The 26,108-nt window shown below is 39.5% G+C and overlaps 1 protein-coding gene across 10 annotated transcripts in view; it reads right to left on the bottom strand.

The window, feature by feature from the left end:
* Window positions 1–25,449, bottom strand: part of L3MBTL3 (L3MBTL histone methyl-lysine binding protein 3) — a 105,152-nt gene extending 79,703 nt beyond the window's left edge. For 4 of the 10 annotated variants that reach the window (XM_019729420.2, XM_074333567.1, XM_074333568.1 and 1 more), the window contains exons 1-3: window positions 25,293–25,449; window positions 21,725–21,801; window positions 3,587–3,705 (exon numbers count right to left, since the gene is read on the bottom strand). In XM_019729420.2, coding sequence (XP_019584979.2) covers window positions 3,587–3,688 — 102 coding nt within the window. In that variant the 5' untranslated portion in view covers window positions 3,689–3,705; window positions 21,725–21,801; window positions 25,293–25,449. Of the gene's footprint in view, window positions 1–3,586; window positions 3,706–21,724; window positions 21,802–22,079; window positions 22,099–22,638; window positions 23,283–23,313; window positions 23,604–24,239; window positions 24,469–24,494; window positions 24,681–25,292 lie in introns of those variants that run through there. The other 6 variants (XM_019729421.2, XM_019729422.2, XM_019729419.2 and 3 more) reach the window with 6 other exon arrangements.
* Between the last annotated feature and the right edge of the window lie 659 nt (window positions 25,450–26,108).

Below are 26,108 nucleotides of genomic sequence, written 5' to 3'. Positions count from 1 at the left end.
TTCAAAGACGAAATCTGAGTTCTACTTACCTACCTGTTTTAAGGGCAAAGATATTTGGTAACTAACTTGTTTTGAACATTAATCAACACCAGGAAAACTGCCCTAAGAGTGCAGGTAATTAACCGCTGGGTTTCTGCATTGCTGCTAAAGGGTCTTTCTCTCTGGTTAAGAGGCAACTATTCTTACTAGATAAGATGCCATTGCTCTTAGGAGTGAATGTACATTTTACTCAGGGACTCTCAAAGATGAAATCCTTATGATCCAGAGAAATAAGTAAGTCTCTGTGGATAAATTTCAGACATCATCAGAAGTTCAGGTAGAGAAACTGCTTTAGGGACAGGGAGACATACCATACATCTTTCCACTATCACTTACTGTCTGCCTTTTCTGGCCCTGAGATATTAATCTACAAATACTAATTTACATTTTAAAAGAACAAATTAGGCAATGGTAAAGTTTCTAACACTTATTTAAGCAAAAATGGCTTGTAAATGACTACAACATTTTTTCAAGAGGGTTAGTGGACACTTGTTGCTCTCCCTTAACACTGTACTTTCTTATGCTAGTCCTTCTTCTGGACACCTTTTCCTTCCTCTCTTCTCATCCCTGCCCCCCAAGTCTTCATGTAATCGCTTACCTATTTTTGGGTACCTAAAAGCTTTCCTGATCTCCCCAACTAAAACAATACCTCTTCTAAAACGCTGTAACATTGTTCTTGCATCTCTTTTGATAGGAACACATTTTCTCTCTTTAGACTGTAGTATAGCAGTGGTAAGAGAATCAATTTTAATATCAGAGAAAACCTGGTTTTAAGACCCAGTTCTGCCAATAGCCAACTGTTTGACCTTGAGCAAATGACTTAACCTCTCTGAGTCTCTGCTGACAACAGTGGTTGAAACTATGTACCTCCAAAGATTAAATAAAAGGATTAAATAAAAAGATGCAGGTAAAATGTTCATCCGAGTAAGTTCTCTATTCTTCCCACTACTGCACCCAAACAAGAAACTTTTGCAGTGTTTTATATAAGGGCTGATTAGCCCAGTGTGGGGAGGGGAAAAGGCATTCCAGCAACAGGGAATAGTGAAAAAGGAGCGAGGTGTGAAGTCTTCAACTAGTGGTTTGGGATGGAAAGAAAACAGAGTAGCGCTGAGGACTGAAATGAGATGCAGCCAGAAGAGAAAGTAGGGGCCAGGCCACCAAAAACCTTTTGTGACAAACTTGAGGGACTTGAATTTTACCAGGCAAGATACAGATAACTACTAACATTTTAAGTGGAAGAGTGACGTAACTTGATTCGCCAGCAATCAGGAGGCTTTTACAGAGAAAAGTCTTTTCAAAATGGCAATATACTTACTGTAGCACAGAAAAATCTGTTCCCATGATAAGAAACTGACTTCTCTATATAAGCTAACTGTATTAGCTGAATTACCTTCAGCTCGTTGTCTATTAGGAAATTCAACATCAAAAGCTTTGATAGTGTAAAACAGACAAAGCATGATGTGAGAGTAAATTTCATGATTTATTCAAAGTTCTTTCTAATACCTTAATTTTGTGTCAAATTAATTTCTCAATCAGATCTCCTAAGCAACCCGAATTTTAATAGAAAGAGCAAATGAATTAGAAATTCTAAGCAATATAATCAAACCAGCTAGCCTCTGAATCTCTTTGGATAGAAAGGGTTACAAAGCGGAAAATAGTTTTTTAAATTATTTTTTAAGTGGGGTATCAAACTATCTACAGTGCATGAAGTGTGCTGGATATATGGCAATTGCCCAGTTAATTAGATGAGCCTAAAAGTCAAATCAAATAACCCAGATTATAATACCCACTAAGTAGCTCAATTACCTGATTACCTTAATAAAAATATAGGTAACTTCCTAAAATCCATTGTTTAGAATACCTCTGGGCAATCTAAATTTCTTAGGGATGGAAACTTCACTCTATTGTCAAAATCTAACTATACGAAAGTTACAAATGACAACCCCTATTTCCCCAAAAAAAAAGCCACTGAGAAGGGATAAAAATGTACAGAAAAAAATAAGGAAATGCAGCCAAAAAAAAAAAAACCAAGAGGGCAGTTTACATAATATATCACAAAACCAGAATAGATACAATTTATTAAATGTTTTATACATATTATTGCTTTAAAATCCTCATAACCACTCTATGATATAGATCCTATATGTCCATGTACAGACACAGATTCTGAAACTTAGGAAATTTAAATAACGTGACAAAGCTCATGTAACTAATACATGGCTGATATCAGAGTCTGAAAAACAATTTCTTCTTTTTCAAAAATTCCAGTACTCTATTTCCAACATTTCTAATCCAGATTAACACTTGGAGAATGTTAGAACAGATAAAATCCTTAGTATTCATTTAATTTATTATTCTACTAAAGAGAAAATTGGTCTAGAGACCAACAGACTTGTTCAAGGTCACACAGACTAAAACTAAGATCAAATTTCCTCTCCCGATTTCACTCAACGTCACTGCAATACTTTTGTTAAGCTAAACTCTGATAGGTATGCTGGCACATTGCACTTAATCAAACCTTACCCAACTAAAATCTAAGTATTTTTCCAATAATAGATCATCCAAATCTCACCACTGAGGATGAACTAAGGCAGGCTTGGCTGAGATACTTGTCAGGAAGCCACTAAAAGGGTTTAGTTTCCAAGAATTTAAGTTCCAGGAATTTCTACTCAAGACAGACTAGAACACCGAGCACTAGAAAGGAAAGCCAACTGACAGCCTGTTGGGAGATTGGAAGTTCAAACACCTGAGCGACCAAGTACAAGCACAAAGTCTAAAGGGCCACAGACAGTTTCAAGGTCCCACAGATAGGATCGGAACAAAAGCAAATTTGAAATGAAAGCTGTGGGTGGTTGGCTTCCCAGACGGGTGCTTGCATAACCATGCTTCATGGGGCAGCAGATGTGACCCCTGAGTGGGTTTAGGCGGCCTAGGCAAAAGAGGCAAGGTGAGAACCTCAAAAAGGAGCAGATGGAGGGATCACTCTCTGAAGACCTCATTTATACAAAAGTAGCCTGGTTTACAGGAAAAACCAGCTTTTGAACAAGTGATTATATAAAAATCTGTATTTATAGTATAAATAATTTGAGGAGGTGAATAATCCTGTTTAATCAATGTTTTAACATTATCCAGTTTGTAAATGAGAAAACTAAGGCATAGGGAGTGTGGTTATTAAAGTGACAAGTCCATTCTTACCAAATATTTGAAGCGAGGTTTTCTAAGCCTATCGTTGCCACATTTATTGGCCTTCATGACAGAGTCAAAACTGAGATGCTCTTCCTTTACGCTATACCTCACTTCCTGCAAAATGAGCACATGCTGCCGAAATGTTCCTTACTCGCCTACTCCAAGTGACAAAGGCTCTGCCACTCCATCAGCATTTCAAACTGTCTTGCGAGTTTATTATACAGGGCTAAGCATCATAGAAAACCTAGAGCATTATGCTTAATGCTTTTAATTCTTATTTTACGCATGTATTCAGATTTGTTTTAGCAAACACACACATATGCACACACACATATAATTTTATGTAATGAAGGCAGCTTACCTTTAAATCACTTCCTGGCAACGTACCTACTCCATCTTTCCAGTCCATAACACTGAATACATCAAACTCTTGACCACTTGTGCTAGAGGCGGATTCAGTCATGATTTATTTTTTTTAATCTGGAGGGGGAAAAAGGCATATGACTAAATATTTCACATACAAATTAGTTTTTATTTGAGTGGTCATTACTTCAGTTTCCTTTAATTACTTAATTTTCTTGATTACAATATCCTATAGCCACAGATCTAGAAATAACTGCTTCAGAAATATCATTAACATTTATTTCTAACGCAGTCCATAATATATTATAGAAGAAAAATTTCATAAAGTTTCTAAGTTAAAAAGTGTCACAGTATACATTTCTATTCTTAGAAAGAAAAGGAATTCATTTTCATAGCATACTCACTTAAAACAAAACAAAAATCACAACACCTTTATGAACATAATTCTTTGACCTCCAAATAGTTATTACTGTTTAAGACATTGAAAAAAGAGCAGGTATGGATAAAAAATAGAATATAAAATGTTAATAAACAACAAAAGGAACCATTTAGATAATAAAATAGAGCAAGAAAATTCTGGTCCATTACTGACTGTCATCTACACTAAATTTGTCAATTAAGTTCATGGTATCAATACAACAAATGCACAGTGTGATTGATTCTTTCAATAAATTGATTTATTTAATTCAGTTGAAATATCTGCCAATTTGATGTCCTGGGAAATAGGAAAATAGTCTCAAAATGTACCGCAAACACCAATAATAAGTCCATGTTAAAATAACCAATTCAGCTAGCTAAATTGTGACAATGCTTAATTTTCGTGTTTTAAAAAGTTGCAAAACAAACTTTTTCATAATCGTGCTGTCAGCAGTAGTGTTGATAACTGTTATTCTTGGACTTTCATCTGTGTAGTATAGGATAAAACAAATAAGTTATTATGTTGGCGTCACTGACAAGCCATGAAAGATCAATGAGTCCTAAATTTGAATGGAAATATCGATATGAATTCTTGATACATTTTATCTTTAAAAAACACACAGATTTTCTAAATTTGTCCACTGGAAAAGTCTAGCAACAACCACCAATCAAAAGTAATGATCAGCCTAATGCTCAGACTGTGGTCTCTAAATACCATCTGGGTAAGGTCTTCCCAGAGAAGGAGGTGATTTCTGCTGAGGGACAGGAAATGTGCACACCTGGAACATCTCAAACAAAACAGCAACGAAGCTCTTAAGGACAACAGAGGTCATATCAAAAGAACTCAGGAGCCAACTGAAGAGGCTCTGGCAGGCCAAACGTAAGGATTCTAGTTGCAGTGAACTGAAACATGTCAAGTAAGTTTAAATCCATAAGTTCATAATCTCAGGGAAACCAAATTGTTGGTGAGAAGTTTGCCTTTGGAAAGAATTCCTGCTAATAAAGGAATGATAGAACTAAAGCATGACCATTTGCAACCCTTAATAAATTAATGGCTCTAGGCAACAACCATCAATAGCTGCTAAGAATACAAACACAATAATACCATCTATGAAGTAGTCTTGCCAGGAAAAAAACTAAATCAAATCTAATTGGATCAAGTCTCTTTACAGAAAATACCAGAAACAAAGGGACATGTTAAAGCACACCATAAGACATAAGCAAACTTGGACTGTCAGAAACTCTAGCAACATTTCTCCAAGTGTGGTCCATGGACCCTGGGGGGCCCTGAAACCCTTTCAAAAGGTCCAAGAAGTCAAAACTACTTTCATAAAAATACTAATACATTATTTGCCATCTTCATTACGTTGCCATTTGGACTCATGGTGCAAAAGCAATAGTGGGTAAAACCTCTGGAGCAGCGGCATGTAACTGCAGCAGGAGCCATGGTTTTCTTCACCACCATGCACTCACAGTAAACAATCTCAGCTTCTCTAAGCCCATCCTTGACAAAATGAAGTAATAAGTTATATTGTCTTGATATCTGAATATATATACCTTTTTAACAGTCTGTGCTGAAATAGGAAGTACGTACCATGGTCGCCTGGAGGAAAAGTACTTGTGAACTATTTGAGATACAAGCTGAATAAGCTGTTTTTGTCACAGAAAACCATTTTTATTTGACAAAACTATATTCATTCAGGTTTGCATATTTGGCAAATATTTTGTCAAAAATAAACGAAGTGAGCCTGTCACATCAATGAAAACATTGACAGCATTTGTTCCTAATGATACAATTTGCAGATTCATGAGAAAAATCATAATTTTGGAAAACTTGTATCTACAACCATGAACTTGACAGCTTCCCAACAGATAAAGGTTTTTCTAAGGAGATGGGTGGTAATATTCATGAATATGATTTTTTAAATATTTCATAATGAAATATGTCAACATTTGGAAGATCTGCACAACTCGGTAAAGCAGTATTTTCCAAATGCTTGGTGTTACAAAATTATGCACGGGTAAAGGATCCATTCAAAGTGCAAGACAGACAAATAGATTTTAAAATTGAACAGAGTGTGAAAAGCTGAGTGATAGGGTTTCAAATTGCATATTGCAACTAACCTTTAAGAAATGACTACTTGTCAAGTTTTGGTATAGTATCAAAGAAGAATGTCCACCATTAATTGAAAAGACTTAAAATACTCCTCTTTTTTTCTAACCCCGTATTTGTGTGAAGCAGGTTTTCTTCAAATATTTCATCCAAAACAACATATTGCAACAGACTGAATGCAGAAGCAGATATGAGAATCCAGCTATCTTCTATTAAACCCAAAATTAAAGAGATTTGCAAAAATATAAAACAATTCTCTCATATTTTTTTTAATTTTCAAGACTACCGTGTTTCCCTGAAAATAAGACCTAGTCAGACAATCAGCTCTAATGCATCTTTTGGAGAAAAATTAACATAAGACCGGGTATTATATTATGTTGTATATTATATTGTATTATATTATATTATATTACATGATATATTATATAAGACCCGGTCTTATACTGTAATAAAGTAAGACGGGGTCTCATACTAATTTTTGCTCCAAAAGACGCATTAGAGCTGATTGTTCGGCTAGGTCTTATTTTCAGGGAAACAGTATATTTCATAAAAATTATGCTTACATATACTTGTATAATTGGTTTACTACTGTTATTTTTAAATAAACAGTTTAAATTATCTAATTTCTAATACAGTAAATACTGATAATATACAACCTATACAAATAATAAATAGCTCTTTGAGGTTTTCAATTATTTTTAAGAGCGTAAAGCAGACTTGAGACCAAAAAGTCTGAAAACCACTGCTGTACAGGATAAAAATTTGATAGTTTTACATAAACACACACACACAGACAGACAGACACACACACACACACACACACACACACACACACACACAAGGAATAAAAAAAAAATTTGGAAGAACTTCGAAATTTAGATTAAAAGAGATTTAACCGATGTATTACAAATCACAATATCCCAATTCACAGATCTTGTCTGAACCCTGATTTAAACTATTAAAAAGAATCATTATTAGACAAAAGGGAAAGTGTGTATGACAACTGGATAGTTGATGATATTAGAGAAGTCCTGCGGCTAGAGGGATGATGATAGTATATATTTTTAAAGGCGGAGTTCTTTCTTGTATTTCAGAGATACAAACTGAAATTGGCAGATGAAATGATGCAATGTGAGGACTTTGCTGTAAGTTAATTAAGGGTGTGAAGTGGTGAAATAAGATTGGCAACCCACTGGTAATTGTCGATGTGTGAAGGGTCCATGGGCATTTATTACACTTAATCTGAGTTTTGTAGAGTAGATGCTTGAAAAATTCTATAATGAAAATATTTTTAAGTGCCGTCTCCTTAGCTATATAATATACACTCATCTTAAAACTATCAATAGAAGGGAAAAAAACCTGTTTCTAGCTATCTCCTGTTGGAGTACTAGATGCTTCAATATTCTTTCTTCATTTTCTTCTCTTTAAATTAGAAAATGTCAAATATCAGACATATATTATTAAGTCTATTTCTGATCATTTCAAAATTTATACACTCTGAATTTGAAGAAGCATCAGATTTCACTATCATTAAGTCTTAATCCTCAAAGTAGGAATTGGGATATGAAGGCCTAAGGAAGAATTAATCTAAGAAATAGTAAAACTATTAAGTGAATTAAAACGTGCACTTAAATTCTCTATGACTCCTACCTCACTAAATAAAGATCAGCAACAAAATTGACTTCCCTGCTAAATGATGGAGGAATCGCAACTTCTTGATAGACAGTAGAATGACAGAATAATTTCCCTTGTGGATAAACTGGGTAAAACTTTAGTGATCCCTTAAAAAACAAAAAGTTTTACTGATCTTCCTCTATAATTATAATTGTATTTGTTCATCAGGCAATCCGTGCCAGACATAATACATACACTTTTTAATTTATTAATTCGACTTCACCTTCTTCCAGAAAAAGATTGAAAGCAGCCATTTACATCCATTATTTCATTTCTTTCTTTTCCACAAAAAGCCAAGTTCTAGTATCCTTCCAGTCTCCACTGAAGAAACTGAGCTGTAGAAAGGTTCAGTAACTCAGCCAAAACCATAGTTAGTGGCATAGACAGGATTTGAACCCTGGTCAGTCTGATTCCAACCAAGGCTATTTTTCTCAATTATTATCTAACCTTTGTAGAATCTTGTCCCTTCTGATAATCTGGCAAAACCTACTTTTCCCTATGCTACTACTTTGAACATGACAAAGCCAGAAACCACTTTACTAGGGCCTGAGTTCTTGATTTATGCATATCAGTGCAACACGTACCCTTTTAACACACCATCAAAAACATGCTTATTGACAAAATGTCATTAAGATACCTATACAACACAAACAGATTTTCAATCTTTTCTTACTTAAAAACCATAAAGGTATAAAATTCACAACAATAAAATCTCGTGACTAGGAAGACAAATAGAAACTAGGAGAACACTAAAAGCTAATACTGTACAAAACTTGCAGTTAAGTGTTCATTACATGTTTTAGGAAAGATTTAGAATATGATTTTGCCATACAAAACATTGGTGATGTTACACAGTGTGCTCTGCCTATCAGCACATATCTGAAATTTATAAAAAATTGTTTTATTCTAAGGTTTGTGGACATTTTGCATAAAATATTGTTGCATAAAAATATTTACTGTATTGTCTTTTAAAGTCACTGGCTACTTTCACTATCACAATTAGTTGGAATAGCTAAAATAGATTACGTGTTTTCCCACCATCTTTTAATCAGTGGAAGAGCCAGCAAACAATATTATTTTAACAGAAGCTGCTTCTATTAAACCCTAAGTTTTCCTCCTGTTTCCATCCTCCACAAGTGTGTGCGTACAAACACACAGTCCTTTCATGCCAACAAATCATGTTTCTTCTATAAGTTAAGCATTTTTTCTTTTTGGTATTTAGAACTGCTTTGTTTTGTTTCATGTTTTCTTTAATGATCACCTAGCACTATTCCATAATCTCATGTGTAACCTATAATCCACAGACCAGAAAACCCAGGTAGGTAATAGTCACTCACAATACAGGTTACAATCAGTATCTCTCTTTCTGCAGAAATCTTATCCCAAAGCTCTCTCAAAGGTGCTGAGATTTCCCAAGGAAGTTCCTTAAAAGGGCACCATGATGGGTCCTCGGTGCTATCACACAAGATCCGCCATTTTCCTCCTAATCTCTTCTACGTTCTAATAGTCTCCAGCCACTGCTGATGTCAAAAAGGGACAGCTTTGGGGTTCTGGTGTCCAGCAAATGCAACAATGCAGCTTTTGATTTCCACTAACATACATGTCTTGGTTGACAAAGGCTACAATCAAAGCTACTGATGTCCAGTGTGCTCCCACTGTGAATATCTCATCAAGAGATGACTTCCTAAAGGTAGAGGCCATTAATGCTGGCACTTCCACAAATGCAGAACACTTCCCAAATCTCCCTTTTTGTGAAACAGTTCACTTCAGCTGTTACTAATTGTTATTACAATCTTCTTGCGCTAAGCCTCTAACAAAAGGGCTGGAGGACAGACTGAATGACACACAACACTGTCCTCAGAATTACCTCCTGTATCACTTTCCTGCACCACTAACTGTCTACACACCAAAGCTGTGCACCTTGCTTCTCCCGTGGGATACTCCCTTGGGAACGTCCTCAATCTCTCATACAATTAAAGCTCCTGCCTACCATATACACTAGTAATCTTGTAATATTAGGCAGTGATGAGATTTGTTAATATCTTCCATTCAAAAATCCCATGTTGTGAGAATATGGGGAAGCAGGCCCTCTCACACATTGATGGTGGCATTATAAATCAAATCAGTCTCCATGGAGATCAATTTTCAAGAACATATCCACCAACTCAGCAATTCTACTTCTAGAAATGTATTTTACAGATACTTGTACATATGTATAAAGGGGAAAATGTCAAAGGTTATTCACTGAATATAGCAAAAATTGGAAACAATCCAAATGCCTATCAATAAAAGCCAATTGTGGTACATTCATACAACAGTATATAATGCCATTACAAAAAAAAAAAAATGAGGAAGCTCTTTACATTCTGACATAGAAAGAGCTCCAAGCTACCATTAATACTACTGATTTTATGCAAGATATAGAAACTATGTGCTACCTTTTACATAAAACAAAACGGGTTAAATATATATGTATTGCTTATAGCTGCACAGACTCTCTCTACCAGTCTGTCAGAAACTGGTAACACTGGCTGCCTCCAGGAAGGGACAATAGCTTGCTGAAAGATAGTCATGAAAGGGAACCTTCTCTCCGTACATGCTTTTGTACCTACTGAATGTTTAAATATTTTCTTTAAAAGAAGAAAAAAAAATTAAAAATGTTTTAAAATCCTGTTTTAGGTTTATTTAAAATAGTTTATGTTATGAAAGGCATGTCTTCCTAAGTTTGTTATTGAAGCCAACAACTGAAGCTATCGCCTAGAAGTCACTAAGAGAGATCAACTTCCCCAAAGCTCTGGGGCAACTTAACTAGTAAGTATTTAACTATATATGCAAATGTATCAGCTCCACAGATCAGATGGGTAAGAAAAGGGAGGGTAAGGTTCACTTCACAGCTCAGGTATCAGAAACATACAGCAGATCCTTGGCGTTTGCAGACTATTTGTCATTGCTACCATTCCCAAATGACATCTGAAGTTCCAATGACATTTAGTAATTTGTAATTTTGCAGAGACAGGATTCTGAATCACCAACGCCATAAACCTGAGAGGCAAACGAGCAAATCGCCTGGACCAGCCAAGGTCCAGGTATGCTCTTTGTCAGTGCTTAGTCTTTGCACTATGGCCACTGTAAATAAAGTGATAAAAGCTTTGTTCCTTGTTAAGAAATGAAACAAACAAAATTAACTGCTAGTTGAATCTAGTGTTGATGACAGAATGAGAGGAATATGGAAATGTTTATGAAAGTGATAAGTCCTAGCCACAAAATAGAAGTTTCGGATAACTTAAAGATTGAAATGTCAAATGCAATGATGACTCAGACACATTTGTGTGAACAAAATTGCCAAATGCTCCAAAAGGAAATAAGTAGAAAAGATGTGTGAATTTGTTTCAATAAGTGCTCCAGACAGTACAAAAATTGCTCATCAAGTGAGATAAGTAGTTAAGGTCTAGAGAGATCATTTACATTTTTCAGTTATACTTTAGTAATTTGAGGAAGGAATTATGTGCTACAATGATTTTTTTCCCCAGTGGAGAACTTGTGATGGTCTTGTGATAGATCCCTCACAACTGGCAAGAATCTACCGTATCTTATTTTGCTAGAGATAAACCAAGTTTGTGTGCCCTTCGTGATCCTCCCTTTACACAATTACTTTGCTCATATCTGCCATGTGGGGATAAAACGATGGATCCGACTGAGGGCCACAGACTTCCCCAGTGTTGAGCTCCTGCAATATATTCAAGATGAAGAGCCTGCCTAAAGCTGCGATGAAGAGAGTCCCCTGAAAGATAAGCCACCCAGCCTGGGACACTCAAACATCACATGAAAGAGGCCTGGCCTACAAACCAAGTCTGGATCTGCAGAGAAGGCAAGAAATAAAGATTACGAAGAAAGGGTCCTTACTATCTGTGGCCTAGCCGTTGCTGCTCAAACCATTGTTTGCGAATATTGTATTTAAAAGAACCGCTAGCTAACCTCACTAAGAGTCACAGATTTTTAATTTTACAGATTTTTTTTTTAGCCATTGCATTTTACAGCTTTATAGTAAACAGATGCATTGTTCAAAAATAAGGTACAGAGATGCTATGGCCATGAGTTGCTGTAAAATGGGTACAGACATCATCTGAAAAGCAGCATCTGAAACTCAGATAGATTAAAATTCTGTCACTCAGAGGACAAGCTGACATTATCAGTACCTGGTGTCAATGGGCTAAACTTAGCAGTTTGGGTTAAGAGGGCAATGTATCTTTTGTAAAGAGTGAGTCAGGAATGCACCCCTCAAATCATTGTCATGAACCACACAACAGTGACACCCATGCAGAAGAATAATAGAGCAATGAGAAAAGTGAAACGCCACCATGGGAATCCAATGCCTCGTTGCTGTCACGCCCACTCTAACACTACCATTGAAGCTGGCTTTTGGTTTACTTCGTAGAAATCATCAGTCACTAACCAAATGCTGGGTCTGGCACATGGTGACATACTCTCAAGTCCTAAATGTCCTTCTTCAGTGAATAGGTGCCAATCAAATACTTCATGGATCATCCTCAAAACTTGCCATATTCTCACCAGGTCCTCTTTCTATTCCTCATGCCTTCTGAGACCACTTCCTTCCTTTCCTCCTCCTCATTTCATTTTGCAAAGTTTGACAATTACGTACTCTGTGACTTCAGACCAATTAAAGTCTGGAAGTCTCAATTTCCTCACCTGTAAAGTGTGGTGACTAACAAAACCTTTCTTCATTGGACAAGGATGAGGATGAGATGAGATGAGCCAATACCTTAGCACAGTGCCTGCCCATCACATAGTAAGCAATCGATAAAATGTTAACTTTTTATTATCATGATCTGGTTTAACAATTATTTGAGTTCATAAGCGCTGCCCAGTGACTTTAAAAACATTAATTTCATTTGATGTCAATAGCGTCTCTTGTAGTAGGCCCCGTTTCCAAATCTATATCACAAATTGCCCACGTCACTATACAAAAGTAGCTCTTTTATTGTTAATAATCCCTCATATTTACATGTCTCCAGAAAAGACTGCTAGCTCCCTTACCTCTGAAGTAATGGAGAAGGATTAGCCATGTGAGGAGAGAGCTGAACTGGAAGGCCAGGCTCTCTTTGACACCATGCTAGTCTGACTATACGCTGTAGGCCAGGGTAAAGCATTTAAACAAGACTAGATAAAAGGCTAGGGCAACATTTCCCAAAGTCTGCTCCTCAAAATTAACTTTTAGGAGACCATGTACTCATGTCCCATGATAAAGTTTCATGGCAAAAGAGATCCGTAACACCCTCAGGGTCTTTGAGAGCCGTACAGCGGACAGCAGCAGCAGTGCAGCAATGTGTGAAGTGCTGTATAAGCTGAAGTGTCCCACAGTCACTTAGCCTTGTGACTCTTACACACAACATTGCGTTCCCCAGACCCCCCCCCCCCCCACACTTTTGGGAAAATGCTGAGCTATGGAAAATATATTTGGGAAATAAGATCAAAGTAGGTAGTGTTTTACAGGGTAGAATTTATTCATCTTCAGGTTAGATTCCAGTACAAGGATGCTATCTTCTGGCCTAGCTCCCAGCCTGCATCCAAGTGTTGAGGTTTCTAGAGTCTAATACTAGGGAGCAACCTCAGGATCTGTAATTCTTTAAGTCCAGGCCAGAGAAAGTGATCCTGAGAAGACATGGCCACTGCCTCCTAAGGTCTGCCTATGGTTTTCTGATTTATTCTCTGATGGCCTCCTTTGTACCTTCATGAAACCAGAGAGGTACACAGCTTGTGGGAGGATGCACATACCCACAAATACGAGACCACGCAGGGATCAGACAAAGGCATAAGCCTAACACACATTAAAGAGACACAGACATACACGAGCAGAAGCTTTGTCATTTGAAGGATCTCACCAACACCAGCTTATTTGATCCTCACAACTACCTCTTTAGACTGACAAGTACTATCCTCATGTTACAGATAAGAAAAATTAGGTCATCCAGTCAAAAAACAGACGTTTACCTCCCAAGACAGGGCCCGTCAGACCAGACCCCAGTGCTCAACACAGAAGCCAATCTAATGTACATGGTGAAAAGCACAGGTTTCACAATTTGCCAGCTACATATTAGGCAAGGTACCTAACCTCTGAGCCTTAGCTCCTTCATCTAAAAAATGGAACAGGAATATCTACTTCATAGAGTTTTTTTTTTTTAATTATACATGTCAGAGTGTTTGCACACAGTGGACACTCAGTCCGTGACAGCTAGAGTTATTTGTAAGAAGAAAACAAGCTGATCTCCAGTGTCCACAGTCCCTTCCAACAGGGCTTTCCCAGATGTCGGAAGCGCACCACGGCACAGGCGTGCTACCTGTGCAAAGGCCTGTGTGATTTCTCAGGAGTCCAGAGATGAAGGTCGGGAAAAGTGGGGCGTGAAGAACAATGATGAGGCTCTGGGATTTCATGGACAAGTGAAATTTCAAAATGAATTTGGGAAACTGATGTAAAGTCAGTAACGATTAGTTTTGCCAAGCTCTTATAAAGAACACTTTTCAATGTTCTTTCAAGAAAGATTTTTTTAAAGGACATAATCACTGAATAGCGACCAAAAGCTAGGCCACTGGCAACCTTACTGTGACATTTTCACTGAGGAGGCATAAGAGCTTCCTCACATACCAACTGTGGTTCCAGAACCTGCTCTCAAGAAAGCTGGTAACAGAGGCAAACAGAAAGCACAATGGCAGATTACAGCAAGAGGCCAATAGGAAAAAGAGATGAAAGCTATGGATCCTCCCCAAAGGGGACGAGAATGACTCCAGTGAGAGTCTTTGTAGGAGTACTGGAGTATGTGTAGTGAAATGACAGAAGAGGGGTTGGGGAGATAGAATCTCTGCCCCCCATTATAATGCATATTACAATGTATCATGATCTATTTAGAGGTGGCTTTGGGGCAACGAGAGCTGGATTTATTCATTTCTTTATCCCTTGTGAATATCTAAAGTAGGTACCAATAATATATATCAAATCAATGAATAAAAGAGAAGGGGAAAATGCAAGACTAGTTGCAGGTGGGAGGGGACTGGAGAGGGGAAATCAGGGGGAAAAAAATCTTCGTTTGTCCATCTATCTCATATACTAAGCTGCTAAGTATTTATTTACCTCTTTGGCACAAGCCTGACATTACCGCTCCAAGAAACACTCCTTATTTAAGTGTCAGTGGAGAACACATCAAAAGAAGTTAAATTCAAACCTCTTAAACAGGCTTATTCAATAGGATAAGAGAAAAATCTAAACTCACACTTGAAGCATCTCTCAACAAACACACACTGCTACAAAGAAAAAATTTCGTTTCAAACCATGCAGACAGATACCAGGTCTGATATTCTACTCACCCTGCCTGACAAGAACTCTGAATCACACACATACTGGGATTGAAATCTGTTGTGGAGAGATGTGAAATTTTGCCCCGAGGGCCCAAGTTCATAAATTTTAGGTAGGCAAAATTCTGGATCATTTCAATATGAGAACTGAAATCATAGTACCATCAAGAACAAACCCTTGAGAATCTGGGTCTTCTGTACACATCTATCCTTATATAGTAAATACCTGAGCGGTAACTGATCTATGCATCCTTTAAATATGGAATCAATTATTCCTTCTTATTGATATTTTCTCAAAAACACTCCCCTTTTATCTAGTGGCCATATTTTAATAAGAACGGCCCTACGTATAACGTAGCAATGGTTTATCTGATTTGCTACCTTTTCTGCCATGGAGGTTATATGCAAAAGGGTAGTCACTGAAGGCAATCTTTACAAAATCTCAACTTCCTGCACTTCCGTTTGTTACTGTATGAAGGATGAATTATTTGAGATTCTGTGGCCTAACCTACATACTTCCTCTAAAGGAGAAACAGAAAATGAAAAATGCCTTTGAAGGAAAAAAATATACATAGAAAATGAAATCACACACTGACATTAACAGGTCTATGGCATATTCAGTATACTCTCATCAAATGCTTTTATTTGAATTTCACTTTCAATGTACAGACTATGAAGATATCTCGATTTGAGGCAGAAATAGCCTGAAAAGTGCTATCGTATCATCAACATACTACACTAGTAGGATAATAACAGAAATTTTACATCATTAGAGGGATTCAAAGGGCATAAAAGAACAAGAACCTGTCTGATACAGATATTTCAATGCTTATGCAAAATATGCATGAACTTAAATTTAAAAAGAGAAACTAAAAGTAAGATCTTGTTCTTTTTTATTTTACTTCATAATTTTTTTAAAAATGCTAGAAGTCTTATTGTCTGTTTTCTTATTCAGCTTCATATTTTTACAGAACATAGAGCTAAAATGAAGATTTACACTTGATTTCTCTTTTGCAGGTAATAAATCAGATTTGAGCAGATTTTACTTCTCTCATAGATGTCACATCTACAGGCTTATCTTGGTCACCATTTGTAGCTAACCTCTTTACCAACAGATTGAACAGCTAGGCCTCAAATCTACCAAGTAAGACCACAAACCAACAGTGAATTACTTAAACCATTTAACAACCAGACCAGATTGACCACTTAGTAGTTTCAACTTATAATTCAGGGTTCAATCAGTGTAACAGATGGGGACAAATAATCAACAATCCTACTCAGAATGATCTAGTAAATGAACTAATTTAATTACATAAAATTACACATAACATAATCATGAAAAGGCCTGGTACATAGTAGGTGCTCAAAATAACTTATTAGATAAAAGAGCTTCAATTAAGGCGAAACAGTCCATTATCCTATAATCAACACATGCAATGGCATCTTTCTGAGTCAGACTAAAGCTCTCTTGATGGACCATAACTCGTATCACAGATATTATGTAACTCCCACTGCAACACAAACCCACCCACGGAATCAAGAGACTCTTCACCTCATGTTGTAAACATGGGCCTACTCTTCTGGTTAAAGATGTGACACCAGCAATTACAGTCCTGCTGATGAGTATATTCTTAGAGTCCGTTTTCATTTTTTAATTTTTATTCAAATACTGTACATTCCCCCCTGCTCCTACCTGTCCCCATTATCTCTAGCCCTCATTTTTAATTTTCTTCTTGCCTTTGTAATCCTGGCTTCTGAGTAAATTGCATCATCTTTTGAGTTCAGTGTATATATTTAGGTCTCATTCTTTTTGATTGATTGATTTACATTTTTTTGATAACTAACCTATTGCCGTATTAAGTCTCCTCCTACAACGAACAAATGAAAGCTTTTTAATAAATAAGCGTAGTAATTCCCAAACCTAATCTGAATAATGTTTTGTTACCAGTTTGTCATCATTTCAAGGCCATGAGCTAGACCAAGGTGTTCTTTTCAGTATAATTCAATAATTGGTCTTTTCCTAATTCTGGGTTTAAAAAAGGGGAAAAAAAAAAAGAGACTTTTCTTCCCATTATTTTTCCTTATACCTATTCCCTATTGCTCATCTTAGTAAACCAACATACATTAAGAGAAAATACATTAATCTGGAATGAGTTTTTCTCAGAAATAATTCTAGGAATTATTATTTTGAAAATCAGAAACCTAAAGACAAAACAATTATAAGCCAGTATCAGTTTCGCTAGTCCCACCCCTTTCAAACTACGTGATGCGAACTCAGAGGAGTTACTAAGTATCTCTGAGTGCCAGTTTGCTCTAAACTAGAAATAATAATACCAAATGCTCAAGGTTAGTGAGAGTGTTTGAGACAGTACTGCGTGCCTAGAACAGTACCTGGGCTTACAGAAAGCACTTGGTATTTGTTGGATCAATGAATGAATATGAAGTACCTAGCTTATGCTTGACATTCAGAAGGCACTCAATATACAATTATACCTCATATATCAACATTTCACAGTGTTTTGCAGAGGACACCCCACCTGCCAGGTCCCTAACTTAGGGAACACGTTTAACACCTCATCTAGCCATCCCCCTATAGTACCTACTGCATTTATCTTTATCATTCATTAGCACTGAACCATAACTTTGTTTTGTTAATTACCACTGGATGTGTTTAGGTTATTTCCTCACACTAGATTAGGAGTACCCTGAGGCCAAACATTGCTGCTTTCTTTGTGCCTCAGCACATTCATGGGACCCTGTACTAAGTGTTGATTACCTGAAACTCCCCAACAGAGACTTACACAAAATAGATGCTCAACAAGTATTTGACAGACACAAAACACTGACTCACGGAAATAATAACACAAACGGCATTTTCCTATTACATATAATACACATGTAATTCTTCCCATCACTTTTCAAGTCATTAATTCTAAGGCCACTTCTGAGGAGGAAACTGAGGCTCATCAGAACTTTACTCAAGTTCTTCTCAAAAGTCCCTGTTCTCTCCACCAAACCACCCTGTCTCCTAAATAGGGATTTCTTAAAAGTCATTCCCAATCTGACTTCATAAATCAAATTCAGTTATATTTCAAGGGTACCCTTTCCTGCATTTCCCTTTCTTTAACTTGTGGCATAGCTGCTGCTGCAATGAATACAAACTCATTCACAATCTGCCATTACTGATTCATATCCTCATATCAGTGAAATAATTTAATTTATTAAAGAGATAACCTGGGAATATTCCCATCGAATAAGGAAGCCCTTTACAAAGTACATCTTCTACGGCCCTAAACTTCAAGACATCATATGTAAATATAAACACCTATGAATATATAAATAGTTCTTTTTAAATACAGTGTTTCCCAAATAACAGTTCACTTTAAATACACTGTCCCCCAAATCCTTGTGAGGAATGAGTCCCTCAATAGTAGCAAGCTGGGACAGAGGTACAGCAGATCATCACCAGAGCCACCTTTGTGAACACACTGGTCAAAGGGAAAAGAATCAGCCCAAATCCACCTCCCTTGCTAGATAAACAATTCAGGCATTCCTCGTCATTGGGCAAAGAGATTCTTATTCATTTCTGAAGACTAGGCATTAAAAAAGGGATGTTGTGTTACAGAACTGCACACCTGAAATCTAAGTAACTTTACTAACAATTGTCACCCCAATAAACTTCAATTTAAAAAAGGGGAGGGGATGTACCATATTACTTTATGTGTACACAATTATGTGCCAGGGACCTGCACTCGTGTTGACTCAGGAATCCGTGTGCCCTGGCTCACTAGCTCCCGAGAGAGCGACAGCCCTTACGCTTTTCTACGAGCACGAAGTGCAGCTGTTATACTCTTATTAGCAGACCTCAGAGTTGTATCTACTCCTCGGGTAAGAGTCTAGGGAATTTCTCAAGGGCACAAACCTACTCTTTTAGTGTTTGGCACTGTAAGAACTCAATAAAAACTGGTTAGCTAGTAGAAACATTGCCAGAGGGACGACTCGGGTTTCCCAGCCTTGGGACCCCAAGGGTGCCTTGTCCCATATCACATAAAGTAACTTCTCTTGTAAATTCCCCATCCTAACTGTACCTACTATAAATAGCCCTGGTTGAAACATATATTTCTTAGAAATAAACTCCCAAGAAAAAAACAAGTAGAGATTACTCAAGAACCAACCTTCAATTACTCAGGGACTAATTAAACAGGATATATACTGCTTCTTTTCTTCACTATTGGGTTTTTGGATTCTTAGACCCTTGATTGGATAATCTGTGAAAAGAGAGGTGAACTAAAACTTGTTGGGGTTTGCCAAGTTCAGTATCAACAAACGGAAAATAATGACAGATAGTACTTGTAACTTTTTTTTTCTATCTAGATAATAGTTGATTATAATTAGAAAAAAGTAGCAAAGGGGTCTAGAAAACATAGGGGTTCGGGGAACTGTACATGGACCGTTCCCGAAATGCAGTCATTTGCAGGATCCATTTTCTGGCCCCTATATTCTAAATCCTTACTATCCCAGTTACCTATTTTATCATCCTCATTTCCCAGCAGACTCATGCAACTAAAATATTAATTACAGGACATGAATTCCCCTCACACCAACCCTTCTACTTTCATCACCCTACCATTTCCACAATTAGGCATCATTTTAAATTTGAAGTATTTATTTCATTTACTCCTACCTATTAAATGACTAGCTTGGGATAAATAAATTTCAACTGGTGTTCAGCACCACGTTAAAACATGGTCCCTTCTCTTAAGTAGCCAATACCTTAAAAGATAAACTACTTTTTTCCCTAAAGAAAAGACATATACCCTGGAAGTATTGTGACAAGTCCATATAATATATACACCAGAAACCAATCTAATAATTTTAGCCAGGAATTAAATCATTCTGTTCTGCCCTAAACAACCTACCTTCTGTCCTTCACAAAGCCAGGCTGAGGTGAAATGACTACCAAACACCTGAATGAATTCTTGATAGTTCTCAGAACCCCGTTTCATTTGATTCTTTCAACAAAGGAAGGCAGGCAAGCATTGTTGCTCCCAGTTTCCAGATGGGGGAATACAGGCTCAAGGGGTAAAGGGACTTTTACAAGGTATTGAGAGACTAGCACTCTATCCATAGCCCCAGAACTCCCCAAATGAAGAAAACATAATCACTGTCTTCCTTCCACTCAGCAGGTCTAAATACAAGACTCACCATCCTAGGAAACACAGTTCTTCTGCATGAACTCTACTTCTGTCTGCATGATGTTCTTGTAGTTGGGATCTTGCCCCACTGTCTCTGCTGCACCACACACAGGAACCACATCTATGCATTTTGCTAATAACACTATCCAAGACAATCCACAAGCAGAAACTGACAATAAACTGCTACAATCATTTTTGTATTGGTAATTATTCAGTGCTGACATTTAGACCATACCTATCCTGTGGCCTAAGAGGATCATTAGTCCTGTTTCCGCCCAACAACTATTAGCAACTCATTTAATACTCAGGACAGTGAAGGAAAATTAAAAGAAGCAGAAAAGGAAATGAAAAGGATTAAAGGCGGGAAGAAAAGAAAAAGGTATAACTACCATGTTTCCCCAAAAATAAGACCTAGCTGGACAATCAGCTCTAATGCGTCTTTCAGAGCAAAAATTAATATAAGACCCAGTCTAATATAACACAATATATAATATAATATAATATAATATAATATAATATAATATAATATAATATAATACAATATAATATAATATCTCATAAGACCCGGTCTTATATTAATTTTGCTCTAAAAGACGCATTAGAGCTGATTATCCAGCTAATCGTTATTTTCGGGGAAACACGGTAGTAGAAAGCACTAGAGTGGCAAAATGTACTTTGATGCTCTACCCAAGTGAGGGCTGGCCCATCTCATCTGCCTGAGAATGACCTTTGTCCTGAAAGCAGGTCCTGGATTACTGAGGAAAAATCAGCACCCTCCAAAATTGCCAAAGGGATCTGACTGGACAACAGCTGTATTCCCTGTGGAGATATGTTCAAAAATTGACAAGTCTATGGTAACACACTAAAAACTTACTGCAACCCTATGACATGATATTTGGTATAAGTCATCCCATGTTGGATTGAAGCCATAGGAGTTAAGTTACTTAAATATGCCCAAAGTTCTTGCTGTCAACTTCACCTACAAACTTTTACCAAGTTCCAGAATCTTCCGTATCACTGTGTACTTACACAACAGTTATGTTAATTTACAATTGCTTTGTTCTAGTTTTCCCACTTTTTCAACTCCAAAGAATAAAATAATTTACTTTCAGTAGAAAACAGCAATTGAAATATTCGTTAAGAATCCAGTAAGAGAGCCAGTCCAAAGATTATCCAGGGCACTCTCATAACTTTTCCCAATGTTTTATTCCAGCTTCTATCACAGTGTTAAGATTTTCATACATTCAAAGCAACCCCCACAAAACTATGGTTTTCTGCCATTCTCGCCCCACACTCTCCTTCCGGATCCCAATATGCAGCCTTTAACATTTGCAACTATATCAAGCAATTTGTTTCGACAAGCAAATCTTACCTAGTGGCAGTGAAGAAAAAACTGTCTGGTGGTCTTTATGACTGTTGTCCGCCCCCAAGACTCCTCCTGAAAGTGTACTATTGATTTAAAGATAGGAAAAGTAAAATCAAAGCATTATCATAAAAATAGAAGCCTTCACGTCCACCATCCACAACTACAAAATTTAAATTTTGAATCATTAACATACTGCATAATTTCACAATATCACCTAGTATATTAAAATAAAATAAACTAGTTCTGGATGAGGTGAAATGAATTTTACCATTCATATTATTCCCCATATCCTAAATTCCCCCATTAAAGTCTCTCCCAGTGTATGACAATTATTGATTCAACTTACTCTCACTGCTTTTACCTTTAAAATTAATGTTACTTCACAGAACACACACTGGCAAAAGAATAGATATTATGTGATCAGTTTTTGTCCATGTATTTAAGTATTTAAATCACAAATTATACAAAGTATTCAGAAATAATTTCTTGCCCAGTGAAACAAAATTACACTCTTAGAACTAAAAGGGACCAATTATTTTATGACTATATATAACTGTCTGATAAAGATACTAAATACTAGCCTTAAATTATATTTACTAGAGAATAAAATGATCAGCTCATAGAAAAATTTCAACCAAAGGTCTTTTTCATTTTTGTTTTAAAAATGAAACATATTGTAAATAAACACATATTGTACTTTGTACTTTTACTAACATTCAAAATGAAATTATCCGCTTTCTCCTGATTAAAAGTTGATCAAATGCATAGACAACCATAAATAAGAAAAAAATAGATTTCTAATCCAGGGAGTGACGAAGCTCAAATTCCAAAATAAAAGCAAAGTATTTTTCCCATATAAATAATGAGGAATGGAAGTTATAGGGTCTGGGTCTTTAGAATTAATTTGCTCCCCGATTTACCGAACGTTCTACTTCTGATCAGCATCCTTTACACAACATCTGGCTGCTAGCTCAGGTCCTCTAATTACTTCCACGTCTGAACGGACTACGTAGCTCCAAGTAAAGGCCAAACTTTGCTCTCGGCCTCCCGAACTTAAAGATGCATTTAACCACTAGAGGTCTCCCCTTGGCCAGTTTTGCACGTTCGCTATTTTGCTGCACTTGAAACTTTCCGGAGAAATGCTCTACTCGAGTCAGTGTTTTTCTAAAAACTTGCGCAAAAATCCACGCGACCGAGCTAGCCAGTACGGAGACTCGCGGGCTCCCAAAATCAATAAAGATATCACAAACAACGCTCTAGTAAAAACAAAATTAAAAAATCGACGCACTCGCCCCGGACACCCCCTTCCCCGTTCTTATTTCTCATCTGTTTCCCTTAACTTAAACTTAGAACAATTAAAAATCTATTTTTGTTTCTGTGCACTTTGAATGATCTCCAATGCGTTTTTCTGGCGGTAGACCCGAGGTGGTTAAGGAGCGGGCCAAGGGATGCAGGGAGGGGGAAGGGCCGAGCTAACAGCGCCGAGGAAGTTGCATAAGGAAAGAGACTCCGTTTTTTGGGTCCCCTCAAAAAATCGGCGGGGAGGGGGAGGAAAAGGAAGCGGGGGGAGGGAGGGAAACCGAAGCGACGTTTACCTTCGTCTCCCCGTAGAAGGGTGGGGTGAGAGCCACGGTCTGAGCCACCCCGGAGGGCGACTTGTTACCCCCACCTTTCTCGGAGCGCAAACGGACAGATACCCCCACCCCTCCGCGGGGAAGGTGGGGAGGAGATCGTCCGCTTTTAAACTTTCTCTCACGGTCGCACTGTGGGCCGTGCTTTCACCAGAAAGGGTGGGGGGAGGATTATAGGGCCTTTTTTTTTTTTTTAAGGTAATTAAAGTTTTACCACCAGCACTAAAGTTGCGCCCTCCCCCAGCCCATGCCACCGTACCCCGCCCCCCGCCTCCAGGACTCACAAGTTTTCCTCCCTCTCCCCCCCCACACCAGCTCGCCGGGCGCGCGGCGGATGCCGCGGCTCCTGCGCTTCCCGATCCCCACCCCCGTCGGCCTCTACTTCCCCCCCGCCCGGCCGCCGCGGCGTGAGGACGGCCCGCCGGGCCCAGGACGCGAGTGTGCAAAACCCATTATTCCGGAATGGCACACGCACGCGGCTCCAGGCCGGCAACGGCCCCACCTCGGACCCCTCTTTGCCTCCCCAATATAAGGACGGCGTAAACAAGTTGCAGGAAAAGCAGCCCCGCGCTTGCCCCCCCCAACGCCGCCCAGGCGCGGCGGTCGCCGCCGCCCGCCGCTACCGCCGCCTCCCGACACACGCCCGCACCCGGGCCGGCGCGGCGCGGCAGGGCGCGGGGCAAACGCCGCGACGGCGCGGGCTCACGGCGCGGGCTCCCGGCCCGGCCCGCGGCCCGCGCCTTCCCCTGCGCGGACGGCCGCAGCGGGCCCGCGCCGCCTCGCTTCCCGAAGCACTTTCCTGCCTCGGGCAGAAATAAACCGGAGGGTTTATTTTTGTGCAACTTTCCCAAAATGGCGGAAATTGGAGCTGATCTATATGAAATTCTCACACAGTCGGTCGGGAAGGGGGAGGCGGCGAGGAAGAAAATGCAAACTCTCGGCCGCCGAGCCCCGCCGCGGGTCCGTGAGTGTGTGCGTGCGTGTGAGTGTGCGTGTGCGCGGTGGGAGTCGGGGAGGCCTTTCCGCCGTGCACACACAGCACACGCCGGGGAGACGCGCCTGCACATTCAACCAGTCCATTCTCCGCAGCCCAAGCGGGGAGAAAGTGGCCCGGCCTCTTTTCCCACTGCCTCGGTCTCCCGTACTTGTACTTCTCGCGCTCGCTTGCTCGCTCGCTCTCCGGTGCGCGCTCGGCACAAAGGCCACACGGGCGGAGGGGGCCGCAGGGGCGGCGCGCGGGGCTCGTGCCTCCCGCTGCACGGATCCGCGGCCCCAGCCGCCCCCGCGCCCCCCGCCGGCGCCCCCCGCCTCGGCGGCTGCGCTCGCCGCCTGAGCTGCGGCTCCGCGGCGCCCACTCGGGCACGCACCCTGGCGGAGCCCGGCGCCGCCGCGCTTCCCCCACCCCGCGCCCGGTGTCATGAAAGCGACCAAAGTGACAAGCTCGGGGGGCGCGGGGGAGGGGGCCCACACGCATCCCGCCGCCTGCGCGCTGGCGAGAGCCCGACGCGGCCGCCTCGCCCCAGCTCCCTTCCGCACGGCCCCACACACCCTTCCCCGTGTGCGCGCAAAGAAAAAAATACAAGTCTCTCCTCCCCCCATTTTTTCCTTTCTCTTTTCTCTCTCTTTTGTTCCTCTTTCACACTCGCACTCACTACTTCAGAGTGAGATGCACAGTGACTCCCCCTCCAGCCATTTCCGAGTCACTTGCCCACTTTTTCCCCCAGGATTAAGTTTTCTCCTCTTTCCCAGAGGCGCAGAGAAGTGGGGGAGAAACCCCTTCTGTCCTTTCCCCTCCCCTGATCTGTTTCACAAGACGAGGGTGCGCTTCCCTCTCTCTATAGGTCTCTTAACTTTCATCCTCACACAGAAAAATAAATGAATGGCCTTTGCACGGACAAATCTTCAGATTAATTAGAGATTAGATCCGATCAAACGCTTCTTACCCCCAAAATTTCTCTTTTTTTTTTCTCCGTCTCACGAGTAGTCCTGACAAATGGTCCAGGGCTGCGGGCGCAGTGCGCATGTGCGCGTAGAGTCAGGGCTGGGGAGAGGGGAAACTGCGCTGGTGCCGGTGCCGCCGCCGCAGCCGCCGCCGCCGCTGCCGGGGAGGCTCGCTCTGGCTTCCCTGTTACTGCTGCTGCGCCTTCGCCGCTGGAAAGCAGCAATAAAGCCGATTGGCAAATGCAGCTGCCCGCAGATACTGTTTCAGGTGCATCTTTTCAATATCCGTGTCACCGGCTCAGAGCTGGTTCAAGAACAGTCAAAACAAATCTGAAAGACAGCTAAGGTTATAGATTTCTTTGTCTATTTTTCACTTTACTTTTTTAAAAAGACAATTCTCAGAGCAGCTAATCCACCACGTACTGTTCAATGTATGCATTCAGCCATTAAAGAGTGGGCCTTAGTCTTACACAGACACTACCCAAAGGCTAAATGCATGCCACAGGTCATGAAAAATATGAAATAAAGTTTTAAGCTTTTACGCAGTAGAACCTCCCCCTCTTTAGGACTGGAAGAATGCATAATAAAGTATGCGTGTAAAATGCGTGTTCTTTCCGTTTCTTAAGTGTTGGTCTCTTTGACGGCTTTTAAACATGTTAGGCCTCTGTTATGAAGTACTCGTGTGTTGAGATCCGTACATCAACTTAGAAATCAGTGTTAAAGTACCTTGGCAATAAGCAAGTCGAGGACTGCCTTTTAATGTATTCAATCAAGATGGCTGAGCGGTCCTAAACAGCAAAATCTGTCTTTGTTAAGGC

The sequence above is a fragment of the Rhinolophus sinicus genome, linkage group LG05 (assembly GCF_036562045.2).
Source record: "Rhinolophus sinicus isolate RSC01 linkage group LG05, ASM3656204v1, whole genome shotgun sequence".
Lineage (NCBI taxonomy): Eukaryota > Metazoa > Chordata > Mammalia > Chiroptera > Rhinolophidae > Rhinolophus > Rhinolophus sinicus.
Note: the sequence above shows the minus strand (reverse complement) of the source record. Positions and strands in the feature narration are given on the sequence as shown.